Here is a 13679-nt window from a genome sequence, read left to right on the forward strand (position 1 = left end):
TGACTAGGCAACACAGGAAGACCCCATCTCTACAAAACATAGAAAACATAGCCAGGCATGGTGATGCACACCGTAGTCCCAGCTACAGGAGGCTGAGGTGGGAGGTTCCCTTGAGTCTGGGAAATTGAGGCTGCAATAAGCCATGATTATGTCAGTGCACTCCAGCCTGGGCGACAGAGACTCCATCTCAATGAAACAAAACAAAACACAAATGTAATCTCTAACACTTCTGGAGGCCAGAAATGCTACATGTTTCCAGGGCTGAAGTCAACGAGTTGGCAGGACCCATTTCTTCTGGAGGCTCCAGGGGAGGATCCATTTCCTTGCCCTTTCCAGCCTCTAGAGGGTGCCTGCAATCCTTGGCTCGTAGCGGCCGCCCTGAATTCCTCTGGCCTCTTCCACAGTCACATCTCCTGTCACATCTCCTGACTCTGAGCCTCCTGCCTCCCTCCTATAAGGACCCTTGTGATTATATTGGGCCCACCTGGATAATTCAGGGTCATCTCCCCATCTCAAGACTTTAGCTGGTAACAGCTGTAAAGTCCCCTTGATCATAGAAAGTAACATTCATAAAGTCCAGGAATTAGGTAACCCCCAACCTATGGGAGTAACTATTTAGCCTATCACAATAGCATTTAGTATGTCACAAAGAATTGATAAGAATGCCAAGATTCTTGGTTCAATGCTGTTTTAATTCCGCCAGAAAAGTTGGAAAATTTCTTTCCTATGGGATGAAGACATTGGAGCAAGGCTTTTAGGGGTGCACTGTTTATAAAGTTCCCAGACCTTGGTCCTGAAGAGCCGGCCCACAAAGACATAAATCACTGGATTCAGGGAGCTGTTGATGAAAGCAAAGAAGTTGGTCAGTTGCAGGCCCAGGTCGATGAAGTCCTCCCAGAAGCAGCCTTGGACTGCTTGCACCTGGAATAAGAATTCCAGGAAGGCAAAGAAATGGTAAGGGGCCCAGCAGACCAAGAAGGCAGCCACGAGCATGAGGATCAGCACCGTGGTCTTGCCATCCTTTCGGCCCCCGCACCCCCTACCGCTGGCCTCCTTCCGCCCTCGCAGGGAGGCCAGGATGTGGTAGTTGAAGAAGATGATCGCAGCCAGGGGTAGGAGGAAACCCAGAATGTTTAACTCCACGATCCTTGCAAAGTGCCAGGCCTCATGGGGGAAGAGCAGGATGCAGGCGGTGATGTTCAGATCTGGGACGGCTTTAAGGGATCGAAGCAGGAATGTGGGGATACTCAAGAGGCCCCCCACAACCCAGATGAGCATGCAGGTAACCTGGGCCTGCCTCCGCCGCTGCCTCCTCCGACTGGCCATAGGATATACCAGTACGCGGTAGCGGTCCTGGCTGATGGCCACCACCAGGAAGATGCTGGTGAACAAATTGGCCTTGATGACCCCGTTGATGACACGGCAGAGGAGGGCCCCGAAAGGCCAGTTAAACTGGTTCCAGATATTCTCTGCCCAGAAGGGCAAGCCCAAGACAAACACCAGATCAGAGGCCGCCAGGTTGGCCAGGTAGATTTCTGCCACGTTCAGTCGCCGCCGGGGCAGGAGGAAGACCGACAGGACAAAAAGGTTTCCCAGGAGGCCGAAGAAGCAGATGGAGATGATAAATGTCGGCAGTACTCTGTGCAGCAGGTCCCAGGCTTCCGGAGCATTGTCGCAGGCTGTAGCATTTTCAGGGGAGAGCTGGCTCTGGTTGGAGGACTGGAGCTGTAGAGGGGCCCAGGTTGCCATGTACATGACCTGAAATGCACATTAGGTAGAATACAACAGAAAGTGGCAGGCTATGGCTTATGAGCCAAACCAGCCTGTCACCTATGGACAATAAAGTTTTATTGACACAGAGCTACACGCATTCATGGACGCATTATCTACGGCCTGCGTTCAGGCTACAAGGGTGAACCAAGTGCTTGCAATGGAGACTGCCTGGCTTGCAAAGCTGAAGATGCTTACCATCTGTTTCTTCAGAGGAAAAGTTTGCTGACTTCTGGTTTAAAGCATGGTGCCTGAGTCCAAATCCTGGTACAAGCACTCAGTGTGAGCTACTAAGACACACTGACTTTTACTTTCCTTTTTAAACATTGGAGAGAATTGGGTCTTTCTTGTGGGATCATGGGAGGGATGGTGTTAGAATCTATGGGGTGCTTAGCTCGCTGCCTGGCATAGAGGAAAGACTTTGGAAGGTAGTGATTAGTCTTAGTAACAACAGTACCATTATTATTATTACCAGCGTTTTAAAAGGCATTTAATGAGCACCTACTTCATGCCAGCACCTTGCCAGGTACTGCAGATATACCGGACAGAGCAGCCTCAGCCTCATGGGGCTGCAGACATGGAGGCAGAGGTCATGGCTTGAGACAGAAGTGTGGGAAGCCCGGGAACAGCAAAGGGAGCTGACCTGTTGGGGGCTGGGACCAGTGCGGTGGACGGGGTGGGGACAATGCTAGGAGGTTCCTCTTATGGGCTTGAAAAACATGAGAATGGCCAGGTGTGGTGACTTAACACCTATAATCTCAGCTCTTTGGGAGGCCAAGGCGGGTGGATCAGATGAACCCAGGAGTTCAAGGCCAGCCTGGGCAACATGGTGAAATCCCGTCTTTACAAAAAATACAAAAAATTAGCCAGGCATGGTGGTGCATGCCTGTGGTCCTAGCAACTCAAGGGGCTGAAGTGGGAGGATCGTCTGAGCCTGGAAGGTCGAGGCTGCAGTAAGCCGTGATCATGCCACAGCACTCCAGCCTGGGCTGACAGAAAAACTGAGACCCTGTCTCAAAAAAACAAAACAAAACAGAAAGAAAAAGGAAAGCATAAATAAAATAACAACTAACACTTGTTAGATGGGATTAATGGTCTCTGTGTTTCAGGCACCATTCTAAGTGTTTCCCATTTAAGTATTTTCTGATTTAATCTTCCCGGCAGCCAGACAAGGTGGGGGCCATTGTCATCTCCAGTTAGCCAATTACAAAATTGAGTGCTGAGACCCTGAGTTGCCTGAGGTCACCCAGCTGGTCAACAGACCCTGGATTTAAACCCAGGCAATCTGATTCGAGAGGCTGATCAAGAGCCTGATGGAGACCTGTGCTTCCGTCCGCTCTCTTCCGCTGCACCTGTCCCCAGTTGGTGAATGGTGAAGCCAGGCTCAGAGAAGTTAACCAGCTTGTCAGAGAAGACCTGGCTGGTGGTTACAGGGCCACACTAGAAACCTTGGTCTGCATGGACCCCAGAAGCCGTGCTCACAGCCATGCAGCTGACTGGCCTCCCATGCTTGCCGGAGGAGCCCGAGCTGGTGGGTACAGTGTGTGCTGTGAACCTCGGTCTGCACACACCCCACAGCTCAAGCTCATATCCTGACCTGCCTCCTATGCTCCCACGCTGAGTTACACCAGGAGACAGACAGAAAACTCTGTTTCTTTCCTTAGGGAAGACTGTGTCTTCCTGCCCTCTGTGGTCCCAGGAGGGGTAGGTCACATCCTGTGCTCGTGGCTTTGTAGCCTCCCGTCAGCAAAACCTTCCACAGCCAACTCAGGGACCCACAAAGGGACTCACAAAATCCTATCTGCAGAGTGAGCAGCTGCCTACTCTGTGGGATTTCTGGGGTTCCAGACAAGCTTCAGAGCCTAAACACTCTTCCCCAACTTGGATAGGTTAATATGTACCCAGAGCTTAGCAGGGTTTCTGACTCATCAACAGCACACAACAAACGTTAGCTGTCACCATCATGATCGTTATTACTAGGTGATGTTTGAGATTTCTTCAACCATGCAAAGCCTCACAGATACCAACAAAAGATATTGTGTAGCAGAGAATTAATCTTGGAAGAGCACATTTGGCTGTGTAACCTCGGGCAAGTCAGTTTATGTCGCTGAGCCTGACTTTCCTTATCTAAGGGAGACATGATGACCTCAAGAGGCCCTTCTAGCTGTGACATTCTGTCATGTCACTCCCATGGAATTATTACACTGGGGTATAATTCGCTGGTTCTTCCAGTCATGTATTTACTGAGAACATAATATGTGCCAGGCACTGTTCTAGGTATTTAGGACATAGCAATGAATACCCGGCTCTCAGTGTGCGTATAAGCCTAGCAGGAGAAAGAATTGATAAACAATACTCACACTAAATAAACATGCTGGCGGGAGATAGCTGGGAAGAGTAGCAGTGCAGGTGGTGAGAGGTGATCAGACCCTAGATGTGTTCTGAAGCTACTAACACCATGATTTTCAGTTGGATCCAGGTGGGAGAAAGGAGGAACTGGACAATGCCAAAGCTTTTGGACTGAACACCCGGAAGTATGAAGTTGTCATCAGCGGAAACGAAGATGGCGAATGAAGATGAAGCAGCTTTTTGTGTGTGGAGCAGGAGATCACGAGTTCAACTTTGGAACTGCTAAGGTTGAGATGCAAATTGGACATCACGTGGGGACGTCTGGTAGGCAATGAGATAGACAAGTTTGGTATTCAGGGACAAGATTTGGGATGATGAGACATAACTGGCAGTTGTAATCACAGGAATGGCATTTAAAGCCACAAGTCTGGATGAAATCACCAAGGGAGAAAGTAGATAAAAAAGCAGAAGCTGCAGAGTTGCCGGCTGATAGATTAGCAGGAGACACGGCAAATCATGATTTGGTGGTTGTCCGTGGCACCCAGAAGCTGAGCAGTCCCTGCCTAGAACATATGGAGGAGGCTGGAGGCTCTTGTTAAAATAGTTTGGTCATTTTTTGCAGGGCATAAATCCAAAACTATGTTTATTTTATCATTTGGCAATACTTAAAGAATTTGCAATAAACCCTTTTGGAGTGATGAGCTAAAAAACAAATGTTTAATCGAAATTTAAGCACTGCACTTCTGTTGCTCAAGAAAGTTGTTGATGAGCAGATAGACTGCACAGAATGTATACTGACATTTGCATCACTATGGGGGCTGCAGCAATTTCACTGATTGCAAGAAAACCTAAGACCGGAGGGGCTACTTTACAAATCAGTAATTTTAAGAACATCGCACCCTAAGACCTGGGTCTCATCTGTGTAGCTGCAAAAGATGCTGTTATATGATCATTCTGGGAGGCATGACTTTTCCCTTAGATCAAATGACTGTTCTTTAAGTTAACTCAGCTCACATTTAGTTCCAGCTTTTTTTGTGCATGTGCAACAGTGGAAGTGATGGCTAACTGTGCTCTGGTTCCAAAAGAAGAACATCACTGAAAGTATAACAGTATACTCAGACTCTTCAGACAGAAAAACCTGTTAATTCCAATCACAGTTCCCTCTTTCATCCAGCCCATGGAAGCAAAACTGGGCTTTGGGACATTCATTCTGGCAAAGTGAAAACAACTGACTTTTTTTGTGAATGCTATTTTAAATTGTTTCAATTTTCCACATTGGGAATAAAGTCATTGCATTTTTGTGAGGATAAAACACAAATTTTGGTGGAGTCCAGTGTCGTGGTAACAATAATATTCCTACTAAATTAAGACACCAATAAAACAGAAATGTGATTGGAATAGGTCGTGGTACACACACAATGTGTTATTGCATATAAATAAGTGTCAATATTCTATAAATTGAAATAGATGTACTTGACAAAATTTACCAAATGTTAAGACATGCACAGATTTACTGAACTACAAACTTGTTGTGATAAAGTTGTTCATAAAGTCTTCTGAAAAACTAGACTTTCACGTGTTTTCTCTTTTATTTGCCCATTATCAGCTATTAAACAGTGCGTGAAAACAGATCTCTAAATTTTTGTTGAATTTTGTTCCAAATCAGTTGGAAATTTTAAGTTATTCAATGGATAGAGCACCAAAACATCAGCTTTCAAAGTTTTAGTGGGACTATAATGGTTGAAAACAAAGCTGGTATGCAGAAAAATTATAAAGTGTATCAGAAAATTATCAAAATCCAATGCTGTACAAGGCTTAATTCTGAAATCCTATAATGAGCTCTGGAATATCTCAATTTGTGGGAAGAATCTTTTTAGTGTATAAATTCATGTTCTGTTCGGAAATGAGATGAAATTGAGAAAACCTATGATTTGCAGTATCTAAATTTGACAAATGTTCAAAACTTATAAACAGGTACAAAAGCTTGAATCTTGTAAAAAAAAAATAATAATTGTGGGCTGGGCGCAGTGGCTCAGGCTTGTAATCCCAGCACTTTGGGAGGCCGAGGCGGGTGGATTACCTGAGGTCAGGAGTTCAAGACCAGCCTGGACAACATGGTGAAACCTCGTCTTTACTACAAATACAAAAATTAGCTGAGTGTGGTGGCAGGCACCTGTAATCCCAGCTACTTGGGAGGCTGAGGCAGGAGAATCACTTGAACCTGGGAGGCGGAAGTTGCAGTGGGCCAAGATCACACCATTGTGCACCCCAGCCTGGGTGACTGAGTGAGACTCCATCTCAAAAAACAACAAAACAAAACAAAACAAAACAAAACTAAACTAAACTTTGTGGAAGAAAGGAATCCTGAACTGAGACAAAAAGATGGCACCTGTGAAAATATCTGAGCTAAAATATTTTTGCAATTTCATATGCAAAGAACTGGACTGGAGAACAGCCTCTGCCTGGCAGAATTTGCTGAGAGTTTATCACTCAGCACCTGCAGAGGGAACATTGTCTCAATATATTATGGTTCAAGAGAAGAGTCAACTGAAGGCACTAATTTAAATTTGTTAATTGTCAAACTTCTGGAAAAACGATTTCAGGCAATTACATGGAGAAATTAAAAATAACAAGACCACATTGACAAAAATACTTGGGAATTTTTGGGAAAAATGCCAATGACAAGGTGTCAGTCAGGCACAAGAAACTGCAGCATGTGAATATGCAGCAAGAACAATGATTTTGCTTATCTAATTTTTGAATATTCAGTTAATTAACAAAAAATGTTTTATTTTGCTTTAATATACATAGGTATATGTGTATACACATTTATACATATATTTAAAGAGTTTTTGGAAAATAGCTTTTGTCTAGAACTACTTTATAACACCATCAATATAATATAACCATTTTGTTGGCCTTTTTTCCCTCTCTTCCTTCCCTCCCTTCCCTTCCTCCCTCCTTCACTTCCTCACTTCCTCCCTTCCTCCCTCCCTCCATCCTATCCTGCTTCCCTCCCTCTCTCCTTCCTCCCATCCTTCCTTCCTCCCTCCCTCCCATCCTGCTTCCCTCCCTCTCTCCTTCCTCCCATCCTCCCTTCCTTCCTTCCTCCCATACTCCCTTCCTCCCTCCCTCCCTCCCATCCTCCCTCCTTTTCATCCTTCCTCCCTCTCTCCTTCCCATCTGCTTCCCTCCCTCTCTCCTTTCTCCCATCCTCCCTCCCTCTTTCCTTCTCTCCCTCTCTCCTTCCCCATCCTCCCTCCCTTCCTTCCCTCCTCTCTTCCTCCCTCCTTCCCTCTCATCCTCCCTCCTTCCCGTCCTGCTTCCCGCCCTCTCTCCTTCCTCCCATCCTCCCTCCCTTCCTTCCTCCCTTCCCCCTTCCCTCCCATACTCCCTTCCTTCCTTCCTCCCTCTCTTCCTTCTTTCCTTCCTCCCTCCCTCCTATCCTCCCTCCCTCCCATCCTTCCAACTTCTCTCCTTCCCACCCTGCTTCCCTCCCTCTCTCCTTTCTCCCATCCTCCTTCCCTCCCTCTTTCCTTCTCTCCCTCTCTCTTTCCTTCTCTCCCTCTCTCTTTCCTTCTCTCCCTCTCTCCTTCCCCATCCTCCCTTCCACCCTTTCTTCCCTCCTCCCTTCCTCCCTCCCTCCCTCTCATCCTTCCTCCTTCCCATCCTGCTTCCCTCCGTCTCTCCTTCCTGCCATCCTCCCTCCCTCCCTCCCTCCTTCCTTCCTTCTTCTCTCTATCTACAAATACTTATTTTTGGGGGACACAGTTTTTGACTGTTGGGGTGCCCCAGCAGTGTGCACAGCACATGGTTTGGCCATCCCTCTCCTAGCTACCTCTGATGAGGTCTATGGTGACAGATGCTGGCAGATGGGAATCTGTGGAACTGTCCTGTGATCAACTGGGTTTTCTCAGGGAGAAAGAAGGAGAGGTCCTGACCTGGGGTGGAGAGGCTGGGGCATTGAGGGTTTGAGAAGAGATGGGAGGGTGTTGAGCACGATATGGTTTGGCTGTGTCCCCACCCAAATCTCATCTTAACTTGTAGCTCCCATAATTCCCACGTGTTGTGTGAGGGACTTGGTGGGAGATAACTGAATCATGGGGGCAGATAACAAAGCCAGGCCAATACCTTGACTTTGGCTCAGGCAGACTGAGTTTGAACTTCTGACCTCCAGAACTGTAAGATAATAACTTTCATTGTTTTAAGCCAGTAAGCTTGTGCTAATTAATTACAGCAGCCGTAGGAAACCAGCACAGGCGGTGAGGTTGCACCCTGGCCCGGAAGCTAGAGATGACCAGCTATGCAGAAATTTTAACTTGAATCTGATCGGGTCAGTGGACACCACCCCAATCCCCAGGACCGGGAGGTGGCTGGGGCCACTGCAGCCACAGCATTTGTCTGCTTACGTGGGGTTTATTTTTAAAGGGACTGTCCTCATCTGCTGCTGTCTGTGTTTATAAGGTTGGCCAGAAAGGAGAAATCTTCCTTTGCCAGTTTTTAGCTTTAGCTCTGATATTTGACTAGAACATAGTAGGTGCTCAATAAACAGTATCTACAGATATTGTTAGTAATATGTGATCTTATTTGAAGAACTCAGAAGGGACATTGGGCAAGTCTACTAAAGATGATAATTCTGTAATTCCTGTACGGTATTTTCTGAATTCTGAGCGTTTTAACCTTGGCTATGAGAGAGTGTGACTTTCTTCAACAAATTAGTGAATTCTTCAAATTAACTTCAATTTCAACAGCACATCATTTCCAATGATGATAACGGCATTGGAAATGCAGCCATAGATGTTAAAGACCATTAGTGTGGTCACATAATAAAATGCTGCTTTCAAGACACGAAGAACCCAACCAGCTATTGGTCTTATGAAATATTGTAAGCCATCCCAGAGAGGCTAATTTAATTTTTATATATTGGAATTTGCAGGCTGTAACTGGTCAGAGTTCAGGCGAGCTTCGGTGGCTGCATTCAGCCCTGACAAGTTTCACTTGATCTTGATAGGAGGAGCTACTGGAAGCCTCCCAACAGTTCTAAAACCTGTCCCGCCTCCTCCTGTTCTGGAAAAGCAATTAAGACCCAAACTAGGCATGAAATAAAAGTCTCTTAAATTGATTTAGAATTATTTTTTAAAAGTTCCCTCACAGAAGCAGAAAACTGCTAATAGGTAGGTATAAAAGGAAGCTTTGTTTTGTTTTGTTTGTTTTGAGACGGAGTCTCACTCTGTCACCAGGCTGGAGTGTTATGGCGCGATCTTGGCTCACTGCAACCTCTGCCTCCCGAGTTCAAGCAATTCTCCTGCCTCAGCCTCCTTGAGTAGCTGGGACTATGGGTAAAAGGAAGTTTTTTGTTTTTCTAAGAGACACAGATTTCCTCTTATATTGTACTCTCATTAAAAAAAAAAGGTGGTCATTTACTTACTCAGGCAGCAAATGAAGGTGTTCACAACCTTAGGTGGGTTTTCTGATGGTGAGAGCTGCCTTCGGAGGTGTTTTCTCTTCTGGGAAGCTCTGTGGAAACGTGGCTTTAAATTATATAACCTCTGCCCTGATGATGTCATTGTGGGGATTGCCGTAAAAGTGAGTCTTTTGGGACTCACTCCAAGTGGATTTGGAAGAACTCCATTCTCATTTCACTTTGCACTTTAGGGATGATAAGAGATTATTCAGCTACCGCCTCCCCCTTTACTTCGGTAACATCTGTGGAGCCTCCCGATCCCGCTCAAGACCTGTATGTTGATAAACGTGCCCTAAGACATGTTTTGGCATCGCCAACTTGCCCCAAGGCTTGCAAAGTCTCGGTGAACATTGAGAGATGGCTTTTGCTCCCTTCACTCTTGGCTCCTGAATGTCTGGGCTCTGCAGCAGCTTTCGTGGGAGGCCCTTTGAATGGTCTCTTTTGAATTTTGTTCGCGAAAGATACATCGCCAAGAATCCATAAGCATGAACCTATTACACAAACAGAGAGCTAGGAAAATGTCTGACTCATGCAATGTTCAGAGTTGAGTAAGATCGGACACATTTTTTCCTAATCTTCCTTGGCGGCTCTGCAAATATAAATCTACATGGGTCAACTTGAACTACTCAGGACCACATGTTTCAGACAGTAAGATATTTTTGGCTTTGAGAAACAGCTGGCAAGATTCTCCAACTGAAGGCCCCTTACCTGCCATCTTAAAAAGTAAGATCTTTCCAGGAGCACCCCTACATGTAGAAGAACTCACTCATGCCAGAACGCAGGGCTTTGAGTCTGACTTCCGAAAAGGTGATCCCCCAGATGTTTGGAACGGAAGGTGTCACCTCTGTCTTTCAAATCTTGCCTTTTCTTTGCGTTCCCTTTTTCTGCTAGTGACATCTCAGAGGCAGTCAATTGCACTTTAGATTTTCCTGCTGTTTTCTCCTGTTGCTGAAGACCTTAAAATTGTGGAAGCAGCGGGAAGCAACAGCAATCCAAGGCTCAGTAATGGATGTACATTTCAGGGGAGACGCTGGAATTGCCTTAGAGGATGGTTCCTTCCTATCGGGAGAGACCTCCTGGGTGGGATTTTGAATATAAAAACATTGTTAATAGGTAAGCATCTTCCATCATTCTGGGAATAGATCTGAACCAGAGGAAGGCTCCAAATCTTAGCCTTTCCTGTTACTTAGTAATGTAGGTGGGGGTCTCTCCAGCCTGTGGCTGGCTTATTCTCCCTTCAGCATGAGTTTAGACTGAACTGTTTCTGAGAAGCATTTGTTCTTAGATGTCTCCCTGTTTACTCACCCAGGAGTGCCTATAAGGCCAGTTCCGCCAGGAAGAGCATGTGCAGGTCTGATCTCTGCTTTGCCTCTCGCTGGAAGACAGGCCGTGAAGAGAGCTGGCCCGAGTGAGCCAGACTTCGGAGATGTGTCTGGCCGCCTTGCCAAGGTGGTGGCGGGTGGAATGGAAAGTTCTTTAAGACCCATGTTTCCTCTTGTGGCTCAACCTGATGGGAAGTGGGAGGCAGGCCTGGGCTCAGGGGAGCAGAGGGTCTCCTACTGTCTCCGGGGCCAAGGGCAGGGTGAGGGGACCCCCTGTAAAAGAAAAGCAGTCCCTATAACATGGCAGAAGACAGCAAGGGACTAAGAACGGGGAAAGCACTGAGGACCCTCTGCTGAGGCTTCACTTGCCTTTTCTGAATTGAGTTTCGTTTGTAATTCCCACAGCCTTCATAAGGTTTGGTTAAACCTTGGAGTCTGATGTGTGGTGTGCTTGATGAAGTCCTTGGGTACTTGGGTGAAGAGGTGGCCATGGAGGATAACAGGCTGCCTCTGGAAATAGAGAGGACAGGCCAACCTTCCCTGGGGTGTCCTTAATATCCATGAGGCAGACAGGCCAACCTTCCCTGGGGTGTCCTCAATACCAGTGAGGGGGCACTCTGGGCAGGGTGGACTCCCTGTAGTATGCCTGCGCTTGGACCATACTGGATGTGTATTCAAGGGACGGTGAGTCTGGGGTTTGAGGTCCCGGGGACATGTAGTCCCCAGTGCCCACTGTGATATCAAGGGCCCCCTTCCAGTTCTCTAGTCGCTCAGTGCTGGAGTTATTTTCTCCTTTACTTTTCTAGTCATATCTAGCAGGTTCTTCAAAATACAAGATTCTAGTACATGTCACCTAGCACATCTCTACAAATAGCATCCAGATGCTAAGCATCTCCACGGTTCATTCTTAGTCCTTATACAACATCTGATGTCTCCAGTGTTCTCCCAGTTGTAGACGAAGGAAAGAAAGCCACGGCTGGGCAGAGTTCTTGCCAGTATGAAGGGCAACATCCTCACAGTGCTCCAGCTTATGTCCTTTCACCTCTGACCAAGGCTGTTGGCCATCACACCTTTCTTCTCATCACTGCATTTAGAAACTCATGCAACGTACGTTCAAGTCTGCAACCAAGGACTCTAAACCAATCTCCTAGCTTTCTGATTTCTTTCCTTCAGTCTATTCTTCTGCTGGATTAATATTCTGGAAACACCTGGATTTGTCACATCACAGGACAATGGCCCAACCTCTTGGAATTTATGAGCTACCCCATAGTCTTGCTGTAACACCCAGAGCCACCTCCACCTTCCATGCTGAGTGAGTGATTAATGGGCTCTGAATGCATCCTGCCTGTGAGCATTTGCTGAAAATGACCTTCCCACTCAGTGCTCATTCATCACTCAAGTCCTGGTGTAATCCTCTGCTCTTCTCTAAGCATGGGGTCTGAGTGCTTTCCCCTGTATTCTGCAAACACGTATGGAGCACCCACCTGGTGTCAGGCGAATACCACCCTAGAAGAGCCTGCGTGTCTGGCACATAGGAAGTGGGGAATGGATGGGGTGAGCAGAGGGTGTCAAAGCGTAAGGGGGATGAGCAGAAAATCCTAAATGTATGTTTAGCAAAGCACAAACACTTGGGGACCTACAGGATAACAGTGCGGACCTGAGCACGTCCTAGGCATTCAGGCAGCTCCAGGGGCTGCCCTGGCCTGAGTCGATGGTCTGGCAGCCAGCCCAGAAGTGAGGGGGCCTGGGTGCTGGCTCTGGGGTCAGAAGGTGCCCACTTAGCAGAAAAAGCTCCACTGGGCCAGGGGTTCCATGGGCCAGGAAAGTTAAAAAAAAATCCATATGAAACTCCCCGCCCTTGTGTGGCCCTGCTTTGGGAGTTGAAGGCCTTCTTGCTTGGGGCAGAGCAAGGGCTCACGGGCTCACCAGACCCTCCTCCTTAGGGAGCCTCGAGAATCCCAGGAGCGCACACGCGCTTAGAAGGGACTTGTACTAGGATAGTTGGCTGCATTTCTCTGTCTCCTAAGGCCGAAGCCAGGCCGTGTGACGTCTCTTCTCCAACTCCTCTGTTGCTCTGTCTCAGACCCAGGAAAACTCCCAAGATCTGACGTCGGCAAGGCCGCACATGCGCAGACCCCGCTGTCTCCCAGCGCACATGCGCAGACCCCCTGCTGTCTCCCAGCGCACATGCGCAGACCCCCTGCTGTCTCCCAGCGCACATGCGCAGACCCCGCTGTGTCCCAGCGCACATGCGCAGACCTGTCTCCTAGAGCACCCTTCTCATGGTTCCTGACTCCCCTTCTCATGGTTCCTGACTCCCCTGGCCTCCTCGAGCTGTGTATTTTGTTTTTTGAGACGGGGTCCCACTGTGTCACCCAGGCTGGTCTCAATTTCCTGGAGGCTTAAGCCATCCTCCCACCTCGGCCTCCCAAAATGCTAAGATTACAGGCACTCCCCACTACACCCAGCCTTTCCTCTCTCTGTTTTGAATGTGCCACCTCTTTTCCTACCTCAGGGCTTTTTCACTGTCTGTTCCCCTGCACAGAGTGCCATCCCATCGAGAGCCCCATGCTTGCTCCCCCAGGTCCTTCTGGTCCTCACCATTCGCCTCTTGTCAGAGAGCCCTTCCCTGAAATAACCTCTCCTCCTCTTGCCCTGCTCCACTGCTCTTCACAGCCCTATCGCCACCTGCTCCACCAGGCAATGGATTGATCTCTTGATTAGGATCATCTTCCCTACTGCTACTACAGGGCTCATATGTAGCAGGCGCTCAA

At 47.5% G+C, this 13679-nt stretch overlaps 1 protein-coding gene across 3 annotated transcripts in view; it reads right to left on the reverse strand.

Annotated features, from left to right (window-relative positions):
- Positions 1-504: 504 nt before the first annotated feature.
- BDKRB1 (bradykinin receptor B1) overlaps positions 505-13679 on the reverse strand; it is a 28843-nt gene continuing 15668 nt past the window's right edge. Inside the window, exons 1-2 of one of the 3 annotated variants that reach the window (XM_032287492.1) lie at positions 9548-12194; positions 505-1758 (exon numbers count right to left, since the gene is read on the reverse strand). In XM_032287492.1, coding sequence (XP_032143383.1) covers positions 691-1755 — 1065 coding nt within the window. In that variant the 5' untranslated portion in view covers positions 1756-1758; positions 9548-12194 and the 3' untranslated portion in view covers positions 505-690. Of the gene's footprint in view, positions 1759-4130; positions 6128-9547; positions 12195-13679 lie in introns of those variants that run through there. The other 2 variants (XM_032287493.1, XM_032287494.1) reach the window with 2 other exon arrangements.

This window comes from Sapajus apella, unplaced genomic scaffold (genome assembly GCF_009761245.1).
Source record: "Sapajus apella isolate SASKATOON/1434 unplaced genomic scaffold, GSC_monkey_1.0 scaffold20, whole genome shotgun sequence".
In the NCBI taxonomy this organism is placed as follows: domain Eukaryota; kingdom Metazoa; phylum Chordata; class Mammalia; order Primates; family Cebidae; genus Sapajus; species Sapajus apella.